The 26,516-nt window shown below is 41.3% G+C and overlaps 2 protein-coding genes across 5 annotated transcripts in view; one reads left to right on the forward strand and one right to left on the reverse strand.

Moving 5' to 3' along the window:
• Nucleotides 1-23,280, reverse strand: part of setd3 (SET domain containing 3, actin histidine methyltransferase) — a 34,556-nt gene extending 11,276 nt beyond the window's left edge. The window contains exons 1-7 of one of the 4 annotated variants that reach the window (XM_026299560.2): nt 22,731-23,130; nt 22,279-22,319; nt 21,189-21,312; nt 16,827-16,919; nt 16,495-16,643; nt 12,536-12,608; nt 11,986-12,242 (exon numbers count right to left, since the gene is read on the reverse strand). In XM_026299560.2, coding sequence (XP_026155345.1) covers nt 11,986-12,242; nt 12,536-12,608; nt 16,495-16,643; nt 16,827-16,919; nt 21,189-21,291 — 675 coding nt within the window. In that variant the 5' untranslated portion in view covers nt 21,292-21,312; nt 22,279-22,319; nt 22,731-23,130. Of the gene's footprint in view, nt 1-11,985; nt 12,243-12,535; nt 12,609-16,494; nt 16,644-16,826; nt 16,920-21,188; nt 21,313-22,278; nt 22,320-22,730; nt 23,131-23,184 lie in introns of those variants that run through there. The other 3 variants (XM_026299550.1, XM_026299581.1, XM_026299571.2) reach the window with 3 other exon arrangements.
• Nucleotides 23,281-23,733: 453 nt separating this feature from the next.
• LOC113129103 (cyclin-K-like) overlaps nt 23,734-26,516 on the forward strand; it is a 29,643-nt gene continuing 26,860 nt past the window's right edge. Inside the window, exons 1-7 of the mRNA XM_026304901.1 lie at nt 23,734-23,981; nt 24,244-24,325; nt 24,838-24,969; nt 25,442-25,547; nt 25,761-25,818; nt 26,043-26,212; nt 26,297-26,469. Of these exons, the coding sequence (XP_026160686.1) occupies nt 23,734-23,981; nt 24,244-24,325; nt 24,838-24,969; nt 25,442-25,547; nt 25,761-25,818; nt 26,043-26,212; nt 26,297-26,469 (969 nt within the window). The remainder of the gene's footprint in view (nt 23,982-24,243; nt 24,326-24,837; nt 24,970-25,441; nt 25,548-25,760; nt 25,819-26,042; nt 26,213-26,296; nt 26,470-26,516) is intronic.

Consider the following 26,516-nt stretch of genomic DNA (forward strand, 5'->3'; position numbering starts at 1 on the left):
TTGCGTCAGTCACATATCTCCCTAATTACATTATTTCTACAGTATTTTTAATAGGTCAACACTTCAGTCTTCTAGGTTGGCATCAAACTTCTGACAATCAAAATCAGTGACACCTCACTTCCTGAAAAGACACAACCACACAGGCACACCTCAGGGCAAATGGAGTCCTCACATATTTCTCCTCTGCAGGTAAATGTAAGTGTGTGTTAATATAGAAAGTCCAGCAGTGACACTGATTCATCCCTGCAGGTGAGCGGAGAGGATCATGCTTGTCAAGTTAAACAATGTGACCTGGCTTCTATCGCTTTTTCACACACGTATACCTGTTTGACTCTCTCCCACCAGCAGAGGGAGAGGAGAAGTTACAGAGGTGGAGGTCCAGATTACCAAGCTGGTCTCCTGCTTCCCACATCTTACTTCCAGTATCATGCTGTGTGTATGAACTGTGATCCTGATGAAGTGTAGGTGAGGAAAGACAAGCACTATGATTGACTGTCCTACACAAGGATCATTTGGACTATAAAAAAAGGTTTGTGGATGTGGTGAGTTTGGTCAGTCAGTCCACCTGTCTAACAAGACATGAACTGCATGCTAGACCTTTTTAGAAAGAAAAGTATAAAAAGTAAAAGTATAACCTGTAGCTTTTTTTCATCATTAGCAACACAATGGTAAGCTCTGTGTTGGGATGTTTCTTACTAAAATGCACTTGCAAGTCAAACTTTACATCTTGCCTTACATTTTAATGTGAACATTTTCATGCCTCTATCTTTATATACTCTGTAGTGGATACTTTATATGTGGTTGTTCTTCAGGCCTTTTGAATTTAAAGTCCTTTATTTAAATTGCTCTTTTAGCCTTTTTTTAGTAGCAAAAAAACACAGAAGACTGCTAAGGATTGAAGAGTGAAGTCATCTTGTTGTTTCACCTGCAGCAGAGCAGTGGCGCTGTAAGAAGTAAGAAAATGTGACGTTGTATAGAATATTTCTGCATGCAATCTAGCTAGTGGATCCTAACACTGACACAAAAAAAAAAAAAAAATATATATATATATATATATATATATATCCTCCTTGGTACCTCCCATAAAGACACAAAAAAGAAAAGTACTGCAAATTTTTTATTTTAAAATGCCAGCTAAATATTGTACTGGCATTGGAGTTTTGCAGTGACAATGGTGATTTGTACAATCTACTGGAGTCATAAGTATAACTCTAGTCTGTTGCCAAGACATTGCAAAATCTAAATCCTCTCCTAACAAGCTGCAGTGACCCTACCATCCATGACCCTGATACCGTACCTGTACAGTAAATCCTGTCAGTGTTTCACCCTGCATGTGTGTATGAAATCTAGCTCAGTCAGTGGGCTCTTCAGAAAAGTGGTAAATGGTATGTGTGATACTTTGCTCTCTCTCATACAGTGCCCTGTCCAGACTAACATCTATTGTGAGATTAAAATCCTCCCTAAACCTACACAGTTCACTGATCTAATTCTGTTAGGGAAAACCCACAGGTACACAGATTTATTTAGAAACAAACACCTGAAGAAAAAAGTACAGTGCCTCCTGCACCAAGGGTAAAGGTGTGGCTAAATTAGGACTGACCATCCCACCGTGTACCACACTCTACCTTATTATAAAATCAGAATGTGTTTCATGGAGAAATAGGACATGTAGACTTTGTCTGAAAACTGTGCCATCTCTTTTGCATGTGCATCCCACTATTCATATTAAGAGAACCCTCACAGGCTTGCGGCCTGCACAGAAGAGAAGGAAAAGGTTTACAGGAAAAGTTAGAGCAGACATTTCTCCAACAGGGTTTCTTTCCTCAAACCAACAATTCCTCCTTCGATCTTAATTTTTCCCTTTCATCCATCAAATCTATTCCAACAACTTTTAACAGATTTACATAGATACTTTATTCATCCCCAATGGGGGAAATTCAGAAATTAAAAACAAAAGAATTTAAATCAGTGTCAGAAAAGTTATCAGTGACTTTTAAAGATTTGGTCAACGGATTCCAAAATACCATTTTCATTTTCTAACACACTGTTTAAAGTTGGGTCCACTTCCAAGTTGATAAACTACTCAGAATATTAACCTTGATCATTAAAAGTAAACTAAATCTCTTATCAAATCTTTTATTCACATTCACCGTTTAGTTAGTATATATAGCCTTTCTGGACTAAACATTTCTTTTTTCAAAACAACTTTATTCAAATGTCTTTTTAGCATTTTAAAAGTGAAAGTAAAAATCAGCCTGATCCCTGAAAAAGAAATTAAGATCTGTGTAGGTGGAGACCATCAGAGGCAGAGTAGCTGTGAAAATCCACTGAGCCAGTTTCTATACCTGGATATCAGAAGTTCAGAGGTCAAAATATATACAGTGGTGTGAAAAAGTGTTGGCCCCCTTCCTGATGTCTTATTTTTTTGCATGTTTGTCACACTTTGTTTCAGATCATCAAACAAATTAGTATGTATAAATATTAGTCAATGATAACACAAGTAAACACATCATGCAGTTTTTAAATGAAGGTTTTTATTAAGGGAAAACAAAATCCAAAACTACATGGTCCTATGTGAAAAAGTGTTTCCCCCCTAAACCTAATAACTAATAACTGGTTGGGCCACCCTTACAGCAATTGCAGCAACAACTGCAATCAAGCGTTTGCGATAACTTGCAATGAGTCTGTTACAGCGCTGTGGAGGAATTTTGGCCCACTCATCTTTGCAGAATTGGTGTAATTCACAGCCACACTGGAGGGTTTTCGAGCATGAACTGCCTTTTCATGCCACAGCATCTCAATTGGATTCATGTCAGGACCTTGACTAGGCCACTCCAAAGTCTTCATTTTGTTTTTCTTCAGCCATTCAGAGGTGGACTTGCTGGTGTGTTTTGGATCATTGTCCTGCTGCAGAACCCAAGTTGGCTTCAGCTTGAGGTCACGAACAGATGGACGAACATACTCCTTCAGGATTTTTTGGAAGACAACAGAATTCATGGTTTCATTTATCACAGCAAGTCTTCCAGGTCCTGAAGCAGCAAAACAGTCCCAAAAAGTTCAACTTTTGTCTCCTCAGTCCACAGAGTATTTTCCCCAAAGTCTTGGGGATCATGAAGATGTTTTCTGGCAAAACTGAGACGAGCCTTTATGTTCTTCTTGCTCAGCAGCGGTTGTCGTCTTGGAACTCTGTCATTCCGACCATTTTTGCCCAGTCTCTTTCTTATGGTGGAGTCATGAACAGTGACCTTAACTGAGGCAAGTGAGGCCTGCAGTTCTTTGGATGTTGTTGTGGGGTCTTTTGTGACCTTTTGGATGAGTTGTCACTGCGGTTTTCACACACTGTTGCTGGTATTTTGGCCTATTCCTCCATGCAGATCTCCTCTAGAGCAGTGATGTTTTGGGGCTGTTGCTGGGCAACATGGACTTTCAACTCCCTCCAAAGATTTTCTATGGGGTTGAGATCTGGAGACTGGCTAGGCCACTCCAGGACCTTGAAATGCTTCTTACGAAGCCACTCCTTCGTTGCCCGGGCGGTGTGTTTGGGATCATTGTCATGCTGAAAGACCCAGCCACGTTTCATCTTCAATGCCCTTGCTGATGGAAGGAGGTTTTCACTCAAAATCTGACGATACATGGCCCCATTCATTCTTTCCTTTACATGGATCAGTCGTCCTGGTCCCTTTGCAGAAAAACAGCCCCAAAAGCATGTTTCCACCCCCATGCTTCACAGTAGGTATGGTGTTCTTTGGATGCAACTCAGCATTCTTTCTCCTCCAAACACAACAAGTAGAGTTTTTACCAAAAAGTTCTATTTTGGTTTCATCTGACCATATGACATTCTCCTAATCCTCTTCTGGATCATCCAAATGCTCTCTAGCAAACTTCAGACGGGCATGTACTGGCTTAAGCAGGGGGACACGTCTGGCACTGCACGATGTGAGTCACTGGCGGCGTAGTGTGTTACTGATGGTAGCCTTTGTTACTTTGGTCCCAGCTCTCTGCAGGTCATTCACTAGGTCCCCCCGCGTGGTTCTGGGATTTTTGCTCACCGTTCTTGTGATCATTTTGACCCCACAGGGTGAGATCTTGCGTGGAGCCCCAGATCGAGGGAGATTATCAGTGGTCTTGTATGTCTTCCATCTTCTAATAATTGCTCCCACAGTTGATTTCTTCACAACAAGCTGCTTACCTATTGCAGATTCAGTCTTCCCTGCAACCTTCAATTGCAGGTCTACAATTTTGTTTCTGGTGTCCTTTGACAGCTCTCTGGTTTTGGCCATAGTGGAGTTTGGAGTGTGACTGTTTGAGGTTTTGGACAGGTGTCTTTTATACTGATAACGAGTTCAAACAGGTGCCATTAACCCTCTGGGGTCAACGCACGCGCTGGCACGTTTTGACGCATCTTTTCCTGATAAGACCGAAACAAACTTAAATTACTCTGTCAATTCTGATCGTACAGATAAAAGAAGTATATCATTCAAATCTGTAAAGGGTCTAGCTTTAGTGGTATACCATCATAATAACAACAAAACGTGCTTTTTTTAAATAAAGAAAGCCGACAGGGTGCGCTCTCGGACTTTTCTGTCTCTGCCATTTCTCTTCACAGACGCGTAAATAAAACAACCAGAATCTCAGCGAATACTTGCCTCATAAGAATTATATGGCTAGAAAGCTTGAAATGTTTTCTTTTAAGTCAAACAATTCAAGTCGAAAACAAATCATCACTTTTTATTTAATCCATATGAACGTAAGAAGAAGTCCGTTTTTTCCTGTCTCACCTCATTACAGGTAATGCGGTCCCGCCTTGTACACTGTCCACTGTTCACATGTAAATAATGTCAGGTGAACCAGGTAAATATGTGCACACTCCCGAGAAATGACATAAAACGTCAAACTTCATCATAGAATTTACTCACTTTTTCTGCGCGTTTGGATGATGGTGTGTCACGGACATGAAGAAGCGCGTCTTGTATTCCACACAGAGACAAACAGTTTACCTTGTCCTCAGAGTAAAAACACTGATTTTAATACAGGTAACGAGTGGAGGACTGAGGAGCCTCTTACAGAAGTTACAGGTCTGTGAGAGCCAGAAATCTTGCTTGTTTGTAGGTGACCAAATACTTATTTTAAACCATAATTTGCAAATAAATTCTTTAAAAAAAAAAAAAAAAAAAAAAAAAGTGATTTTCTTTCTCATTTTGTCTCTCATAGTTGAGGTATACCTATGATGAAAATTACAGGCCTCTCTCATCTTTTTAAGTGGGAGAACTTGCACAATTGGTGGCTGACTAAATACTTTTTTGCCCCACTGTAAGTGATTTTTTGATTGCGAACAGGTGTGGCAATAATCAGGCCTGGGTGTGGCTAGAGGAAATGAACTCAGATGTGATAAATCACAGTTATGTTTTAACGGGGGGCAAACACTTTTTCACACAGGGCCACACAGGGTTTTGGATTTTGTTTTCCCTTAAAAACCTTCATTTAAAAACTGCATGATATGTTTACATGTGTCTTTGACTAATATTTAAACTTGTTTGATGATCTGAAACATTAAAATGTGACAAACATGCAAAAAAAATTAAAAAAAATCAGGAAGGGGGCCAACACTTTCACACCACTGTAGCTGACCTGAGGTGAACACATCTGCCTTATAACACACATACAAAAAAGGGGGCCATCGGCCTCCAATTCCTAAGAACAGCAATGTCTTGGGTAGCAAGAAAAGGACCATCCTCCCTCATGACACTCCTCTACAAAAAGCAGAGAGGGACAGTGACAGAAAGAGAGAGTATGAGAGTGACAGACAGAGAGAAATTGTGACAAAGAGAGAGGAAGAGAAAGGGACAGAGAGGGCTTTTTTTGAGGAAGGTACATTCAGGTCAATTCAATTCAAAGCCAATGTGACAAGCTAATTTTCCAGCCCGGTCATCTGAGGAGGAGGGGGGTAAGGTGGTGTGGAGTGGGGAGGTAGGAGGTGGGGGAAGGTTCTACACAAGGAGGGAAGGGTGTGTGTGTGTGTGTAATGAAAAAAATGTCTTCAATCAAAGTCAAAACTAACTACTGTGATGTATCTAGCTGGTTTTACAATAAACTGCCTCTTTGTTCAGCTGCATTATCTGTACTTGAGCTTTAAGTTAAGTTCAATTCAATTCAACTTTGTTTGTACAGCACCAAATCACAATACAAATTATCTCAAAGGACTTTACAAAAACTAAAATTAAAAACCCAACAAATCCCTTATGAGCAAGCACTTGGCCACAGTGGAGAGGAAAAACTCCCTTTAACGGAAGAAAAAACCTCCAGCAGAACCGGGCTCAGTTTGGGTAGCCATCTGCCTCGACCAGTTGGGGTGAGTGGATAGAGGAGAGAGAAAAGAACAGCAACAATAAACAACAAATGGACACTGCAGGTTCGTGGGGCCAGTAACTGCACATCAGCGATATACAGCTCCAGGACCAGGGACAGCTGCAGAAGGTACAGAGAGAGAGGGAGCGAGCACAAACTAGGGGAGAGAGAGAGCATGAGGTTAGTGACATTCAATGGTGGAATATACATGTGAGGTGGGAGGAGAGGAAGAGAGGGGGAGGGAAGGTGAGGGTTAGGGTAGGGGAGCTCAGTGCACCGATGGTCCTTGGGCAGTCTAGGTCTATAGCAGCATAACTAAGGGATGGTTCAGGGTTGCCTGAAGCCAGCCCTAACTATAAGCTTTGTCAAAGAGGAAGGTTTTAAGTCTAGCCTTAAAAGTACAGAGAGTGTCTGCCTCCTGAACCCAGGCTGGGAGGTGGTTCCACAGGAGAGGAGCTTGATAGCTTTAAGGCTCTGCCTCCCATTCTGCTTTTGGAAACTCTGGGAACCACAATTAGACCTGCACTCTAAGAGTGAATTGGTCTGTTGGGATCATATGATATTATGAGGTCTTTAAGGTATGAAGGAGCTTGATCATGAAGGGATTTGTATGTGAGGAGAAGGATTTTAAATTCGATTCTGTATTTTACAGGGAGCCAATGAAGAGAAGCTAATATAGGAGAAATATGATCTCTCTTGCTAGTTCCTGTCAGGACTCTGGCTGTACTCTGGATTAACTGCAGACTTTTTATGGAGATACTGGCACATCCAGATAGTAATGAGTTACAGTAATCTAGCCTTGAGGTAACAAATGCATGGACTAGTTTTTCTGTATCATTTTGAGACAGGATGTTCCGAATTTTGGCAATGTTGCGCAGGTGAAAGAAGGCAGTTCTAGAGATTTGTATTTATGTTATGAGTTAAAAGGACATGTCCTGGTTTTGAGGTCCAAAGACAATAACTTCTGTTTTCTCTGAAAACGAAGTAGAAGTAGTAAAAGTAGAAAGTTACTGGTCATCCAGGCCTTTATGTCAGTTAGACACGTTTGAAGTCTGGTTAACTGGTTTGTGTTAACAGGTTTCATAGATAGATACAACTGAGTGTCATCTGCATAGCAGTGGTAATTAATAGAGTGCTTCCTAATGACAGCCTAAAGGAAGCATGTACAGGGTGAACAGAATTGGTCCTAGCACAGAGCCTTGTGGAACTCCATAAACTTTTGTGCGTGTGGAAGGTTCATCATGGACATGAACAAACTGGAATCTGTCTGATAAATAGGATTGGAACCACTTTAATGCTGTTCCTCTGATACCAATCACATGCTCCAATCTCTGTGATAAGATGTTGTGGTCAATAGTGTCGAATGCAGCACTAAGGTCTAGGAGGACAAGTATAGAAACAAGTCCATTATCTGAGGCTAAGAGAAGATCGTTCGTGACTTTTAACAGTGCTGTTTCTGTACTATGATGTGCTCTAAATCCTGATTGAAAATCTTCAAATAGTTCATTCCTGTGTAAGTGGTCCGATAGCTGCTTAGCAACAGCTTTTTCTAGGATTTTAGAAATAAATGGTAGGTTGGATATTGGTCTATAATTAGCCAAGACTCCTGGATCAAGATTAGGCTTTTTCAGGAAGGGTTTGATTACTGCAGTCTTAAAGGCCTGTGGTACGTAGCCTGATACTAGAGATAAATTTACTAAGTCTAATAAAGATGAGTTAATTAATGGCAGGGTGTCTTTAAGCAGAGGGGCCACAGTATCAAGCGTTTCACGCAGTGAGGCTACAGCACTGTCAACAATATGATCAATTTGGTAGGGAGTGGGATTGAGGCAGCTGCCCTCCACTGTGTTCATACTTGGCATAGATGTAAATAAAGATGGAATCATTTTCTTAAATTTATTAACAGCGTAGTCAGATAAACATCTGCTGCAGTGGAATTTTCTTCTAAACGCTGCATGATTCATCATCAAAAGTTATTAAAGAATGATCTGACAAAACAGGATTTGGGGGGAAAACTATTAGATGTTCAATTTCGATGCCATGGGTCAGAACAAGATCAAGGGTGTGATTGAAACAGTAGTTGGGTTTATTAACATTTTGAGTGAAACCAATTGAATCTAATATAGAATTAAATGCAGTGCTGAGAGTTATTTTCAACATCTACATGAATGTTAAAATCTCCCACTATAATGACTTTATCTGAACTAAGCACTAAATCAGACAGGAAATCTGGAAATTCAGTTAAAAACTCTGAGTAAGGGACAGGTGGACGGTACACAATGACAAGTAGAACTGGTTTTTGTGTTTTCCAGTTTGGATGTGAGAGACTAAGAGTGAGGCTCTCAAATGAGTTATAACAGTTCTGAGAATGAAAGTTTGAGTGGATGATTGCAGCTACTCCTCCACCTCGACCTGTGCTTCGAGGAACATGATAATTTTTATGACTGAGGGGGGTTGATTCATTCAGACTGACATATTCATCCTGCTGTAGCCAGGTTTCAGTAAGACAGTAAGTCAATTTGGTGGTTATCAAATCATTTACCAACAGAGATTTAGATGAAAGAGACCTAATATTTAATAATCCACATCTGTTCTGTTTTTCTGTTCAATAAGAGGAGTGGTCTTAATTTTTATTAGATTTTTATGAATAACTCCTCGTGTTAACTTCAGATTTATATGTTCGAGGGGCAGACACAATCTCTATGTGGTTTGAGGGGGGGTGACGGGTCTAAGGAAACTGCAGAGAGGCAGACTGAGTCTCTGCATCCCGGTCCCCAATCTGGATTGTCAGGCTTTAGGTTGGCTAATAAACTCGGCCAAATTTCTAGAGATGAGAGCTGCACCATTCAAAGTGGGATGGATGCCGTCTCTCGCTACCAGACCGGGTTTTCCCCAGAAAGTGGCCCAATTGTCTATGAAGCCCACATCGTTTGCTGGACACCAGCTAGATAGCCAGCGACGGAACGACAACATGCAGCTAAACATGTCATCGCTGGTCAGATAAGTACACATACATATGTGTGCTTTCAGGTATAGATTAGCACAGCTGAAGATTTGCACATGGACAGTGGTCAAACTTGTAGACATACTACAGTACTACAGTACAGACACAACAGATATATGCACACAGGATCAGAAATGTGCCTTTAAATTGAACTCAAATCATTCAGACCATAATTCAGTTACTTGACACTTGAGTGTCATTAACCACTAAATGATACATAGCCTATACAATATCTTAACTCCTATATTAGCTTCTTTCTCCTATACTAGCTTCTCTTCATTGGCTCCCTGTAAAATACAGAATAGAATTTAAAATCTTTCTTCTCACATGCAAATCCCTTCATGATCAAGCTCCTTCATACATTAAAGACCTCATAGTACCATATTATCCCAATAGAGCACTTTGCTCTCAGAGTCCAGGTCTTCTTGTGGTTCCCAGAGTTTCCAGAAGTAAAATGTTACAGCAGAGCCTTTAGCTTTCAAGCTCCTCTTCTGTGGAACCAGCTCCCAGCCTGGGTTCAGGAGGCAGACACACACTGTACTTTTAAAGCTAGACTTAAGACCATCCTTTTTGACAAAGTGTATAGTTAGGGCTGGCTTCAGGTAACCCTGAACCATCCCTTAGTTATGTTGCTATAGGCCTAGACTGCCCAAGGACCATCGTTGCACTGAGCTCCGCTCCCCTCGCCTCCCCTTCCTCCTCACATGTATATTCCACCATTGAATGTCATTAACCTGGTTTTGCTGGAGGTTTTTTCTTCTGTTAAAGAGATTTGTTGGGGTTTTTTTGCAAAGTGCCTTGAGATGATTTGTATACAATATTTGTATTTCAATACAAATAAATTGAATTGGATTGAACTGAAATTGAATATAACCAAAAGTGACTGACTGTAATTGATTGGGCAGTTTTGAATATAAACAAAAAAACGTTGCATCACGGGAGATCATCATGCAACAGGGCAGCATGTTGGAGAGGATGTTAGCATTGTTGCTTCACAGCAAAAGGGTTTAAGGTTTGAAATCTGTTAAAAACTTGGGCCTTACTGTGTGGAGGTCACGTTTTCTCCAGAAACATGCTCAAGGATTATTTCTTGAACATTCTTCCTCCCACAGTCCAAACACAAGCAGGTTAGGTTAATTGGTGACTCTAAACTGCCCATAAATGTGAATGAGTGCAAGTGTCTCTCTCTATGTGTCAGCCCTGTGACAGACTGGTGATCTGTCCAGGATGTACCCAGCCTCTCACCCAATGTCACCTGGGATTGGCTCCAGCCCAATCCTGAAATGGAGTAAGTGGTGTAGATAATGGATGGATAAGTAGACCATGCTACATCAAAACCATTCAGTTCAACATCCAAAAGAAAACGTAGTAAATTCAAACCATGTGACACAGTGATCACAATACCCACAGAATGTGGATGAAATGAAATAATGATTAATCATATAGATAGCATTAGAGCCAGTATAGCTATTCTCTGTGACTGATATTAAACCATTTAAAAACAACACACCCATCTAGTGGATTTTGCTGAAATTGCACTGTAAAGTAATACTGAAAGAGTAGTAAGCAAAACACAGATATGGTTATTCCTGTTTTCTAAATTATTCACATTAGACACTTAAATCATCTGTATATTGTGTAATTACTTCAAAGTAAGAAGTACACTACAGACATAGCTTGTGCTTGTTATAACATTCAAACATTCATTCTCCCACCAGTTTATCATGTAGGTGCTGACAAAAAATGAATTCTTTGACAATTAGCTGATTTCAGGGAGCTGATCAAACCTGTTCTGTCTTAACAACACTTCACATGAATAAGAGGACATTAGCATATTATTAAATTATTATCCCATTATCTGGGCATGTTAAACCAACATTTCATCATAGACAATCACTGTGTCTGTGTGATCATTTCACACATTGAATATTTTCCCATATTGAAAAAGGGTCTTGCCGATGTTGATATGGTAATGACCTGATCATAAATCATGTCATATTTAGTAGTTTATACATCAAACAAAATTCAAGGAAGAGAAAGATCAGCAGCTATAATCCTTAGTTCAAGTGTGATGATGTACATAATCTGATTTAAGGTGTTTTCATGAAATTAACCATGGTCCTTCTAAATTTATTTTCTGGCCTAAAGCCTCCCCTTCCTGGCCATAGAAGAGTATGTCAACTATAAGACTGAAGTCCTCTTGGTACAAGTAATAAATACCACAGTACATTCTCCATTTAGAGGACCTACATTCCAAAAGGTACAGTATTAACATGACTGAAATCCTCAGCTGACCTGTGCTCTTGTTCAGTATCATTAGTGATGACTTTTGGACTTGAACCAGAAAGATTTCTACCACTACTTGTAGCAGGAGAGGGAGATGTCAGTCATACTCAGCTTGTACAATCCCACACAGTCAGAGCCATACTTTACTGAACTAAAGGTCTATGGGTATAGAAGGTAGATGTCAACTATGACTCCCAAAGTGCTTTTCAGAAAGAAATATCCACTTCCGACAACTGAAAATAGTCTGCAGCTTAAATCAGTTCACATGCTTTTTAAAGTAGCTAACCAGTAACTACAACCAGCAACAATAGTATGTGCAGTGTGTGTGTACATTAAGTGCAAGTGCCTACCTGTACCAGTTTGTAGAAATAAGCGTACTGCCGCGCAGTGTTTTTATACTGGCTCAGGATGTCCTGCACTGCCTGTGTGCCCAGCAGCAGCTGAACCTCATCCTGCTGGTAGTACAGCGGTGTGTCATACTCCTGAGGAAGACTGCGGATATACGGCAGCCAGAATGATGCAGGGTTGGCTCTCTCACACAACAGATGTAGAGCCAGTGTCACATTGCCCATGGCCTGCAGGATGCGGTCCTGGCTGTACAGAGAAGCTGAGACAGATAATCAGTTACAAGATAACACAAGACTGCTTTGTATCGAAGCCTGAAAATCTTGGATTACTGTTGTTTCTACACACTAAAGGTGAAGAAATGTGCCACTAAGAAAACATTCACAGGACATTTTTGGGAGAAGCAATTAAATATGGAACAAAAATCAATTTGGCTTTTTTTTTCCTTTAATCTTCAAGATGATATCTTTTCTTGTACATAATTCATACTTGCTCTTGGGATAGTGCAATTTCTTCACAAGCACATTTAATAAATTCAGAACCTAAAATTCTTACCAAGTGCAGAGTTTTGGGCTGACTCAACAGTCATCAGCATCTTCCTGGGAATCCACAGAAATAGTTCTTCTGCCTGCATGAAGACACGCGTGAAGACACACACACACATACACACAATATTAAATATGTATGCTTTGTTAACCTGCTGTAGGTGATTGACTGTGTGTGTATATATAAATATATATATTCCTTTCAGATGCTCCCCTACAAATATATAAATTAGCGATATATCAGTTTTTATACATACATACATATATATATACATACATACACACACACACACACACATATACATATATATACACACACACACACACACACACAAAATAATATTTCCCGTCTCACCCCTATGGGTGGTGTGTGTCTTCCTCAATCTCGGGTCCTCTACCAGAGGCCTGGGAGTTTGAGGGTTCTTCGCAGTATCTTAGCTGTTCCTAGCACTGCGCTCTTCTGGACTGAGATCTCTGATGTTGTTCCTGGGATCTGTTGGAGCCACTCTCCCAGTTTGGGGGTCACAGCCCCGAGGGTGTCGATTACCACGGGGACCACTGTTGCCTTCACCTTCCACATCCTTTCTAGCTCTTCTTTAAGCCCTTGGTATTTCTCCAGCTTCTCGTGTTCCTTCTTTCTGATGTTGCTGTCACTTGGGATCGCTACATCTACCATTACGGCTTTCTTCTGTTTTGTGTCCACCACTACTATGTCCGGTTGGTTAGCCATCACCTGTTTGTCGGTCTGTATCTGGAAGTCCCACAGGATCTTAGCTCAGTCATTCTCCCTCACCTTTGTAGGCGTGTCTCATTTTGACCTTGGGACCTCCAGCCCATACTCGACACAGATGTTCCTGTACACTATGCCGGCCACTTGGTTATGGCATTCCATGTACGCTCTGCCTGCTAGCATCTTACAACCTGCTGTTATGTGCTGGATTGTCTCAGAGGCATCTTTGCACAGCCTGCACCTGGGGTCCTGCCTGGTGTGGTAGACCCCGGCCTCTATCGATCTTGTGCTCAGGGCCTGTTCTTGTGCTGCTACGATCAGTGCCTCTGTGCTGTCTTTCAGTCCAGCTTTTTCCAGCCACCGGTAGGACTTTTCAATATCAGCCACTTCTTGTATCTGTCGGTGGTACATGCCGTGCAGGGGTTTGTCCTGCCATGATGGTTCTTGCTCTTCTTCCTCTGCATCGGGCTTCTGTTGCCTGAGATATTCACTAAGTATTCCATCGCTTGGGGCCATCTTCCTGATGTACTCATGGATCTTGGTTGTTTCATCTTGGATGGTGGCTCTGACGCTCACCAGTCCCCGGCCTCCTTCCTTCCTCTTAGCGTACAGTCTCAGGATTCTGGATTTGGGGTGAAGTCCTCCATGTATTGTGAAGAGCTTCCTTGTCTTGACATCAGTGGCTTCTATGTCCTCTTTTGGCCAGCTTATTATGCTATCAGGGTATCTGATGACCGGCAGGGCGTAGGTGTTGATGGCTTGGACCTTGTTCTTCCCATTTAGCTGACTTCTTAGGACTTGCCTTACTCTCTGTAGGTATTTGGCTGTGGCTGCTTTCCTTGCGGCTTCTTCCTGGTTCCCATTTGCCTGAGGGATTCCAAGGTACTTGTAGCTGCCCTCAACATCCGCTATGCTGCCTTCTGGGAGTTCAACTCCTTCAGTCCTGACAACCTTCCCTTTCTTTGTTACCATTCGACCACACTTGTCCAGTCCGAATGACATTCCAATGTCGTTGCTGTATATCCTGGTGGTGTGGATCAGTGAGTCGATGTCTCGCTCAGTCCTGGCATACAGCTTGATGTCATCCATGTACAGGAGGTGGCTGATGGTTGCCCCATTTCGCAGTCGGTATCCGAAGCCAGTCTTAGCGATGATCTGGCTGAGGGGGTTCAGGCCTATGCAGAACAGCAGCGGGGACAGAGCATCTCCTTGGTAGATGCCGCACTTGATGGAGACTTGTACTATCGGCTTGAGGTTGGCTACTAGGGTTGTTTTCCACAGTCCCATTGAGTTCCTTATGAAGGTTCTTAGGGTCCTATTGATGTTGTACAGTTCCAGGCATTCCAGGATCCATGTGTGAGGCATTGACTCGTAGGCTTTCTTGTAGTCAATCCAGGCGGTGCACAGGTTGGTCTGCCTGGTCTTACAGTCTCGAGCGACCGCTTTATCCACCAGTAGTTGGTGTTTTGCTCCCCTGGTGTCCTTACCCATTCCTTTCTGGGCCCCACTCATGTATTGAGCCATGTGCCTACTCATCTTAGCCGCTATGATGCCCGACAGGAGCTTCCATGTTGTGCAGAGGCAGGTTATCGGACGGTAGTTGGATGGGACTGCTCCCTTTTGGGGGTCCTTCAGGATCAGGACTGTCCTGCCTTCAGTTAGCCACTCTGGGTGGGTCCCATCCATTAGCAGCTGGTTCATTTGAGCTGCCAGGCACTCATGGAGGGCAGTTAGCTTCTTTAGCCAGTAGGTGTGGATCATGTCAGGCCCCGGTGTTGTCCAGCTCTTCATGTTTGAGACCCTTTCTCAGATATCTGCCGTTGCGATGGTTACTGGTTCCTGTTCAGGGAGGTTGCTGTGGTCTGCTCTCAGGTCTGCCAACCACTGGGCATTGGTGTTATGTGATGCCTCCCTCTCCCATATGTTTTTCCAGTATCGTTCAGTCTCCAGCCTTGGTGGGTCAGCCCTCGTGTTACTGCCCTCCCACTGAGAGTACACCTTGGATGGTTCGGTGGAGAACATCCTGTTTATTCTCCGCGCTTCTATTTCTCTGGTGTACCTCTTCAGGCGTGTGGCCAGGGCTGTGAGTCATTGTTTGGCAGTCTCCAGGGCCTCAGGTATGGACAGCTTGCTGTATTTCTTACCCAACTTCATCCATCTCTGCAGTTCTGACAGTTGGCTAACTTCTCTCCGTGTTGCCCTTATTTTTGCCTCTAAACACCTCCTCCATGCAGGGTACTGCTCCTTGGTGGTGGAATGTATTTTGTGGCCAAGCATCTCAAGGATCACTGTTGCCGTGGTGTATATCAGCTTGTTGGTCTCTGTGATGGTCACAGTGGGGATTGTTCGTAATGCTGCATTCACATCTTCTAGTAGACTTTCAGAGAGTACTTCACTTAGTCTTGGTAACCGGCTGCGGAGGTTCCAGGTGTCCATCTTGCCTACGATCTTCACTCTCAGGTCAGCTGCTCTTGTGTTGAGCGTGTTGGGGCTTGTCATTGGGGCTTGGTACCCAATCTCGGGTGGGGGTGGTGTTGTTTCCCCCCTGACCTGGCGTCCTGGCTCCCCCTTGCCGTAGCATTTGTGTTGTATTTCTTCCATCTCTAGTTGTGATAGCAGCTGCCGTTTGCGGATGTTGGAACACTGAGCTACTAGATGCTTTGGCCCTAGTGTGGATGGTGGGTTTCGGAGTTTCCATAGGTCCCACATCCTCTTCGTGTAGCCCCTATCACTGGGGTTACTCATGTAGTAGCATTCCAACAGTTCTCTATTATCAGCCCTCGCCCACGAGTGTCTTGTTCCAGTAGCCCATTTCTCATCAGGTTGCCCTGGTCCCCTAGCACCTGACGTGGACCTTGTTGACCCGGGCGACGTCCGAGCCAGTATGACTCCAGTATTTCTATCGCTCATTTGTGATGAGGTAGGCTAGTAGCGTTAAGGACCTTGCCTAAGGGCCCACACTGGTGATGCCCTGGTCGCTATAACACACACACACACATACATACACACACATATACATATACATACATATATATATATACACACACACACATATATATCAGGACCTACATGAATGACTTCACTTCTACATGCTGTGAAGAACACACAGAAATCTCTGCCAGCTACTTTCTAATGAATTATTACACTTGTACTGTTGTGGGTCATACTGAGATAAATTAAAGTTATTTACTCATCCTTTAAAAGTTCTTACCAAGCTGTCACCACTGTGTTTAGCTCACCTTGATGTCTCTGGTGGCCCGCAGGCCGTAGCCCTCCGTACCGAAGTTGGCCACAGTGAAACCATCGCTGGAAGCCCCATTTTCCTGAACCCAAGACATCAGATCTGGGAAATAGTGCTCTCTGCTGCCTTCAAATACTATTGACATGCCTGCACACACACAAAGATACAAAAACCATTTATTTCTACAGATTTCATTATCCAAACAGATAACCTGATGTCACAACCTAAATGAACCCCAAACTAACAAAATTCATGGCATATGTATTTGGTAATTTCATTATTATAAAAGGTCAAACATTTAAATACTGTGTGCACATACAGTATACTCACCCTTCTGTTTCTTGCGGATCTTGTCCACCAAGCCTCTGATCTGAATGTACTCCTCCCACTCTTTGCCAGCAGAGGGTCCTGAACTGCTGCATTCTGTGAAAACAACCATAGAAACCCGAGTTGTACGACTTTCAGTAAACCACACAACAAAATGCAGATCATCAGGAAATCACGTAGTGCAGAAACCTGCTGATGAAAAATTTCTCTGAAGCATATCGGAGTCCTGCTGACAGTCTGGTCACTGTGAGGTAATAGTCTGTCTGTAACAGCTGATATAGAAAACTAATTGATTGTGACATTTTGTTCACCTTGACACAGACTGTGTGCTTTTAGTTACCTTATTCGTACTCCAGCAAACAAAAAGAAAAAAACATTTTTTTGATAAGATTCTTTCACTATGGTGTGAGTAATACACCTATGAACAGGGTGCTCCGATCAGGATTTTTGGGGCCAATCACTGAAATCAGTATCGCCGATACTGATCATGTGGTGTCTATTTGAACTTGAAGCTTGCTTAACACTATACATTGAGCTTCAAGGCTATCTTTAGTCAACTTCAACAAAATAGCTTCCTTGGCCTGCTTTAGAATAAAATCTAAATGTGTTCAACAATAAAACAAACCAAGAACTGTATGTATGAGGTAACGGAAATTTCTTTCTTAAGCAGCATCACTGGTAGATACACTGTCGGAAATATGAGCATCTCTGGACTTTTAGCTGTTAACTTGTTCCTCTCGTCAGCTACTATATTTCCTGCTGCACTAAAAAGTTACTCACTATCTACACCTGTGTATGGTGCACAGAGGTAGGCTTGTGCACTAAACTAGCAACACCATCTCAGCTGTGGATTATGTCTCACGCGTTTTGCGTCATATGATCCGTTCTTTTGATTGGCTAAAATGAGACCGACAGTATGGAAATCGGCCAATGCCGATCTGGTCACAGATTGATCGCAGCACCCCTACCTGTGAAGCCTCCCTTCTGCAACACTGGCCCAGCTTGTGAAGAGTAACTATTTGGTAAACAGCACAGCTGAGACTTTCTGGTCCAGACAAGATTTTCTTACATAGTCTATTCGAACTAGGGCTAGGTGTTTTTAAGGATGTCACGATATGATACGTATCTCAATACATCAGCAAGCTCAGTTCTTACTGAACTAAAACAGAGTTTGGTGCTTCCAGAAAACAACACAAATGGTGTCCAGTAAGCCTCACTGCTGGACTAAGCAGACACAGCTTACAATTTGGAAAATTATGCAAATTAAATCATAGAAGCTCAGGAGAAAAACAAAATACCCCACCATGTTAAACACTGAATAACATCATAATAGCATGTATGGATTATTCTTACATTCATATTGACTATAAACATGGAAAAAAGTGTCTTAAGCCTCATTTTGTGCACATAAGATTACAGATTCGATGGTATATTTTTTTTAATCTCCCAAGATCTGTGTCAATACCATATTCATATACTGACTTAATAACCAGAGGTGGCAAAAGTACTCACATTCTATACTTAAGTAGAAGTACAGATACTTGTGTGAAAAAAGACTAATAAAGTACAGGGTCTGAAAATGTACTTATGTACTTAAGTAAAAAAAAAAAAAAAAAAAAAAGGAAATTCTTCTTTTATTAAACAACCTATACGGTGTTGGTACAAGGATCCTGTTCACTCATTCACAGAAAAAAACACTGATTTCTAATTTCTAAGACACTTATTGGAGTTGAAAAGACATGACATGACATGTGCAAGTAGGTGTGTCTTCATCATGAATAATCATGTGATTTACCTGAGAAGACAAAGACTCGCATAATGAGCCTTTCAGTCAGGAATGTGGCTGAGGGAATTACTGCAATGCAATGCAGATGCAAATGTTGGTCATCTGAGTCGTGTTTTTCCCCTGAAGGCAAAGTAAACTATTCGTCGCTGTCTGGAACCATACAAACGGCTTCTTCACCCGCGTAGCGTGCCATCATCCAAAAAAAGTAAAAGTAAAAAATATATAATAAAAATAAATTCTATAAATCCATGCTGCTCCTTACTTTCATACGGATTACATAAAAAGAGAATTCATTTTCGACTTGAATTGTTTCATTTAAAAGAAGCTTTCTTTCTTTCAAGCTTTCTAGCCATATATTATGTTTTTGAGGTAAGTATTCGCTGAGATTCAGGTTGTTTTATTTACGTGTCTGTGAGGAGAGGTGGCAGAGAGAGCGCGTCTTCTCTGTCTGCTTCCTTTATTTTACTCATTATGCAAGTTTTTGTCTTCTCAGGTAAATTACATGATTATTCATAATCAGGCACGCCTTCTTGCATATGTTTTTTCTAAACAAAAAGTGTCCTTGAAAATTTAAATCAGTATATTTTCTGTGAATGAGTGAATAAGATGATTTCCACATCATCTTGAAGCAAACAAAGATGTTTAAAAGCACCTGAAAAAGCACAAATGTCAAGGCATGTCAAAATTTGTCCAGGGCCCCAAAACACGCTTAGTCCCCAGAGGTTAACCCCACGTTAATTCACCAGTCTGCAAGCACTGCTATAAGTCATGTGGGAGGCAACGCATCAAATTTTAGCAAACATTTGTCACTCACTCATCCTGATTTCATCAAGGAGTTAAAAGATCGACAAGTGAGTGTCTCTTTCAACTGATTTAATTTAGACTTTTATTTCAAAGAAATCAACCCTTTAAACCTGAGACTGATTTTTAGAACTCCACTGGAAAAGCCCTTCAGAAACACCCACAGCAATTTGAATGTCACATAACACAGGTCTAACAGGATTTTATGTGGATTTAGTGGTAAAATATGCTTTAAATAGCAAAATTGTAACAAATAATAATAATAAACAAAATAATTTACAGCTATCGTTAGGCAGATTGATTTCTGCTGCTGTTGTGTTTTGGCTTCTAGCTCTCTCATGTCTTGTTACACCATGTTGTTACACACATCTTCAGTCTGTGCAGTGTTAGCTTTCATTTGGGATGGACATTGTGTGATTTGCTTAAAGGGGCCCAGCAGTAGAGCGGTGAAATCTGATATTTAAGTATTTAATTTGAGTTGTGTTTCGGGTATGTAAAAAAGGTTTACATACTCTTGTAAGCCTGTACTGAAAAGATGTGAAGAGATGATCCCATTTTAATTTCATCTCTTCAGTTTTTTTTTTTTTGTTTTTTTTTTTACATTTTCTTTGCACAATTGTTCATGCAGAGTTTCAAGCAGTGTGTTTAATAAAACAATTTTTAAATCATTTATATTTTAAGGCTGGTTATTTGTCACCGAGATATTAGATCCTAGTATCATAACGAAGTTTTTAATCGACCTATGCCTACTTGGCAGCATCAAGAAGGGAATGAATGTCTGTTGTACACATACTGGGTAAGTTGTTGCATTAGCATTTACCAATGGTAATCTCAGTGTAGAGAAGCTAGAAAAACTGCACTGTCAATCCCATATGTCAGTGCCAAAGTCTCTCCTGCTAAGGTCCTCCATAGAACTCTCCTGATGTGTCTTGACTGCCAGCGTATAGGTGAGAATCTTCCATTCTCTCCCATAAGCATGATGAAATGTCCACCCTGTGTGCCACCATTGGAAGGAATCACTGAACACCACTAACTTGAGAGAACTGTTGTAAATGTCTCTGGTTAACTCTTGACCTTGTAAAAAGACTGCTTTAATGTCCATGGAGTTCAGCTGCCATTTATTTTGACATATGACTGCCATGATCATTTTCAGAAACTCTGAGGCACATGTAGGTGATTCTGGGGGAATGTCTTGAGTGCTTATCTCTTCAAAGCCTCTTGCAACTAGTCTAGCCTTGGGCACAACTCCAGCAGTTTTTTTTCCCTCAAGTCTGCACACCCACCTTGTTGAGATGCAATTCTGACCTTCATCTTAGACTTCTTCAAATACATAATTTCTCTGCCAGGTGCTGAGTTCTGTATGTTTGTGGGTATGAAGACATCATCCATCAATATCAATATCTAGACAATACCTAGACCCCACTATCAATATGTCATCCTCATTGTGGTCGGTGCACAACTTAGCATGGTCAGATGTAATCACCTGAAGAGAGGATTCTTCCAATTTCCGACCATTAGAAATTCATATTTGTAATTTTTCATTTTTAAAATCTAAGTTAAGGACAAATCTTTTAAATAAGCTTTTAATTTTTCAGCAGAGGACTTGACAATGTTTGTATTTACTGATGTGTTTATCTATTAAGGGCTTATTCTGGAAACTACTTTGGTCGACTGTTTAGTTGTGCTACATAAATAAAATTTGATTAAAACAAATACTGTTTTCATTCATGTCCAGAATTAACAACTAGAAAGGTGGAATGAGTGTAATGCAGACATACTCTGTAGAAGTTCAGAGATGAGGTTCATTATCTCTTTGGAGGAAACCACAGCGCTGGCTCCTGAGCTCGACTTCTGAGTCTTCACACGACTCTTCTTTCCCATGGTGCTGGATGGACAACTGTGCTGAGGGAACACATCAATAAAGCATGCTTATTTGAAGGTTTTTCTCAGGAGTTTGTGAAAACAGGTCATTTTCTCTGGTTTCTTCTTAATCTGATATTTTCCCCGAGAGGAAACTCAGAGAAAGTAGTTGAGACCATTTTTGGCAGTCTTTTACTGTCTAGATTCACACACTAATATCACACAGCCCCAGTGGGTGTGTGTCTCACTTTCCTTGTCACACCAATTCGGTAGCGGTTGTCAGTGTGGTCCAAATACATCAATTACAAGAACATAGCTTGATGTCACCATTGTCCTGTAACTGCCAGGACTCAGTGGAAATGGTCACTATATTTTCAACCATCTATAAGAGTTGAATACTGGGGCCACTAGATAGTCAAGTAAATATTCTATAAACTTAACTGCATTAATGAAAATGATTTGGGTCTAGTAACATACTGTTACCACATGTAGTTTTTCTCAAAATGTTGACGAAGAATAAAAAAAATTTTTAAAAAAGCCCAGCAGACGCAGAGCAGCATGACCCTTCATTTGTAGTGGTAATAATAATAAATCTAATAATGCAATATTCACTCTCTTTTAGGTCTCTGCCAACTCCGAAGGAAAACATCTATATAAATACTTACATAAAAGATATTGAATAGTCCGTCTTTAACTTCTCTTTATGCAAAACGTATTGTCTCTGTTGAATAATAACAACGCAAACTCTGGTAGTAAAGTTTAATGTAGTCAGGAACATTCAGAATATGATGAATATGAATGAATGAATATGAAGAGATTACACGTACTCTCTTATTGGGTTCTCACTAAATGAGCTGACAGCTGTAGAAATCACAAGCTTCTGAAATCAACCACAGACTGAAGAACAAAGCTTCATCTAAAACTGTAAAATCAACATCTTCAACTGTTCTGGCTAACAATATCCCTGCTAGAAAATAACCTGGGCATAGTTAAAAACTACTGACATACCTAGCAGCACGGTTTGTCACGGATGTGTCTCTGGCAGGTCTCTTAATTACAACAAAAAAGTACTTCATTAAGTAACTTACTACAAAAAACATGCTTCATTAGGTAACTTACCACAAAAAAGTATGTCATTTGGTTTCTTACTAGAATAAAGTACTGCATTAGGTACGTCATTATGTAACTTACGACAAAAAAGGTCTTAATTATGTAATTTGCCACCAAAAAGTATTTTTTTAGGTAATTTACTAGAAAAAAGTTCATTAGGTAACTTAATACTAAAAAAACACTTTATTAGGGAACCTAAAAAAAAAATTACTTAATTAGGTAACTTATTACAAAAAGTAGTTGATTAGGTAACTCACCACAAAAACGTACTTCATTAGGTAACTTGCCACAAAAAAGTACTCGATCTTATTAGAAAAAAAGTACTTCATTAGGTTTCATTTTAAACGTACCGTAAGAGAGACGTTAACATGCCTTCCTCCAACCAACTGCACGCTGTCAGCCCAGCAGCAGTTAGCTCCCCGGGTTAGGCAGCCTCTCCCACAAGGCTAGCAGCTAGCTCCCTAACTGAGGACTCCCGTCCCAGCAGAGGACTGGAGGGACGGTGCAGGAGTTCACGGAGCTCATCCATTGACCCTGACTGCTCCTATCCCGTCCCAGCAGAGGACTGGAGGGACGGGACAAGAGCTCATCCATCGAGTCTGGCTGTTCCTGCTGACATTAGCACGCTAGCGCCTGGCCGCTAAGCTGTAATGGACCCGCCTGAGTTTTGGAAGATGCTAATGTACTGGCATGGGTGTTAGCTAGGTCTGCCAGGTAAAATGCACCCTGTACCGGACAGACACGTTTATTCTCAACAACAGCAACATGACAAAAACAACCATAGTCTTTTTCTCCGGCTCGTACCTTATTAAGGGACAGCAGCAGATCCTTCTCAGAAACCAACCTTGACTCAGTCTGGTCTACGATTGGTAAGCCTTTAAGATACGCCCCCAAATGCGACATTGGATCCTGCTATTTAATTGGCTGTTGGACCGCTGCTAATTTATGTAACCAATAGTTCCCTCCAACCGCAGTTTCTGATTGGACATTTACTTTTAGAACGCTGAACACACCCCTAAATGGTAAATTTGGAATTACAATGATTGGCTAAAAGACGTGTCAGTCACAAATATTGGTCTTGGGTAGCCAGGGGTCTTTGTTTGGATGTAGTAGTCTTGTTTGCAGGAAACAGCTACTATCACAGGATATATCTTTTTTTTTTACATCTCTGTAATTTCTCTTATAGACACTGGATATGTATTAATCACTTTGCTGGATAAAAGGAACCAAGGTAAATTTCAACAGGCTGAGTTGCTTCTGAGTAGTGATTTGTGATAGCTGCACTGCTGCAGCGTGTCAGCAGATGTACCAGTAGCCAGCGTATTAGTAGCATCACTTGCTGGCACCTGGCTGATGCAGGTGTTTTCCTCACCGCAGGACCATTCATCTCCATCCACTCTGGACCTCCTCATCACACCCTTCTTACACTGGGACAGCACGGACCCAGCCATCCTGGACCACATCAAACCATGCTGGTACTGGGACAAGAAGGACTTGGCCCACACTCCGTCCCAGTCAGAGGGACTGGACCCTGCCACCGAAGCACGGTACCGCAGAGAGGGGGCTCGGTTCATCTTTGACGTGGGTACGCGGCTCGGCCTGTATCCTTATATGGAAGACACAATGGCCAATGCTTACAAAAAAAGCCATAATAACACCCGATACACTAACAACGTCCACTGTCACACCTTGCAACAGGTTAACTGGTACATGAAACATGCCTCTCCACAAGCAGCTATCGCATTACTTATACATACATATTGTAACTGAAGAGCTGTGCTGCATGACGGTTATGGAGTGTGGTGTTTGCCTGACTGTTAAAATGGGTTATGCTTGCAGTCTCCTTAACCTCTGTGGCTTCAGGCACTATGACACACTGGCAACTGGGATTGTTTATTTCCACCGTTTTTACATGTTCCACTCCTTCAAGACCTTCCCCAGATATGTAAGTATATTGTTCTTCACCTACCCTGGCCCTTTGGAGTTACATTTATAGATTTTGACATGGTTTGATTGATCCTTTAAAAAACTGAAATTGCAAGTTCCATTGTTCTTAACCAAATAATACATATAGTTACAGTGTAGTTCAGAGAAAATTCAACAGCAGTGGAAACCTGTGGAAACAGCTACTTACTTGCTACTGAATTCTTCAGTACATAGAGAATGTTTTGCAGCATTAAGCACACATTTAAATTATTGAAAGAACATGTGTAAGAACTGCACTTATTCATTGCTAATGTAGCAACTAGAGTAGTATAAATGACCTCTATAAGTCACCTCCACAGCAGTAAGTTTATGAGCCATGATCAGTCCACAACACATCTCAAGTGGCTCTGCTAATCTGGTTCATGTTTGTCAGTGATATGTATAAGTATATCAAACTGATCATCAAAATAGAATTTACTATACGTATTGAGCAAATATATTTTGTTCCCAATCTGTTGCATGTACCTACAGGTTACAGGAGGATGCTGCCTTTTCCTTGCAGGCAAGGTGGAGGAAACTCCAAAGAAGTGCAAAGACATAATCAAGACAGCTCGTAGCCTGCTCAACGACATTCAGTTTGCACAATTTGGAGATGATCCCAAGGTCTGTAATCACAACTACTTTCATCATGACAGGACCAGTAATGTTTTGTTGAAAATATTACAATTATGACTGGAAGAGGACACAAAAAGCTTAAGAAAAATTCAGCCTTTAGGTTGGGCCCTTTAGTCAAATTCTGCAAACCTTCTTAATACACATCCTTAAAATTGGGAGTATAAGGGTTGTATTAATGTATAGCATTTTGAAATGCTCCAAAAATTGGAGCTCCACTGGAGCTTTCATGCTCCATTGCATGAAAAATGCAATGTGGTTTGCATTTACTCCTTAAAGTTCCTTCTTACAACAGCATCTTCTTTTTTTTTAATTGTTGTGATGCTTAAGGATGCTCTGTCTGCATTTCCTGTACATATGTATTTAATGTTGTTATTATAGAAAGAATCTTCTGAATTTTAACAGGCAACCAGGACACTGTGTATGTCACTATTTGCTTATGGAAGAAGTCTTTTCCTTACAGGAGGAGGTCATGGTGTTAGAACGTATCCTGCTGCAGACCATCAAGTTCGACCTGCAGGTGGAACACCCCTATCAGTTTCTGCTGTGCTATGCAAAACAACTGAAAGGTCCATCTCTCTGTCTTTAATTTCTGAGGCATTTGGCAAAATGTAAAAAGTAAACAAGACCTCTGACTTCAGTCTGTCAGAATACATTGCTTTGTCCAAATCTGCATCAGGATCATTAGTGTTGAAACAATAAAGCCCACTCAGTTGCATTTACAAAACCATGTTTGGACTAAAGAATGTGTAGCTGATGGAGAAACCACTACTGTTTGTCAGGTGACAAGAACAAGGTGCAGAAACTGGTCCAGATGGCTTGGACCTTTGTTAATGACAGGTGAGCTCAGGATCCAGCATTTCTTATACCAAATAGGAGTTTTAAGGTTGATCACAGTAATGTGTCATTACTCTTCATCCTTTTTGCATTTAAATTGTTTGTAATTATTCACTTTCTCTTAAAATACTAAGCCTGTGCAATGCAGTATACACACATTATTAGGCTGACAGGTGTACTAAAGAAATAATATTAATAATAATAACAATCTCTACCACGGTTCAAAGCCTTTGTACCATGGTGGCCCTTCAATGGGAGCCACAGATCATTGCGGTGGCTGTCATGTATCTGGCTGGACGACTCTGTAAGTTTGACATCCAGGACTGGACCTCCAAACAGTCATCCCGGAGCTGGTGGGAGCAATTTGTTCAGGACGTACCTGTGGAGGTGCTGGAAGGTAAATGGGAATACTCACACACTATTTATAGAACATATAAGCTTTTCTGCTTTTTACTCCTCTTTCCTTCCCTCTGTCTTAAAGACATCTGCCACCAGATCCTGGATTTGTATTCTCAGGCTAAGCAGCAGATGACTGATGGAGGGATTAGGACTGTGGAAAATGCCCCACCACCATCAATACTGCCCCCCTCAGCCCCACTGCTGACAAAGAAGGCCTCACCTCAGACCAGCCCCAGACCACCCAGACCAGCCCAGGTATGGACATACATTGCACATCATCTAAGCCTTTATTAGCATGTGTT

Source organism: Mastacembelus armatus, chromosome 22 (genome assembly GCF_900324485.2).
Source record: "Mastacembelus armatus chromosome 22, fMasArm1.2, whole genome shotgun sequence".
Lineage (NCBI taxonomy): Eukaryota > Metazoa > Chordata > Actinopteri > Synbranchiformes > Mastacembelidae > Mastacembelus > Mastacembelus armatus.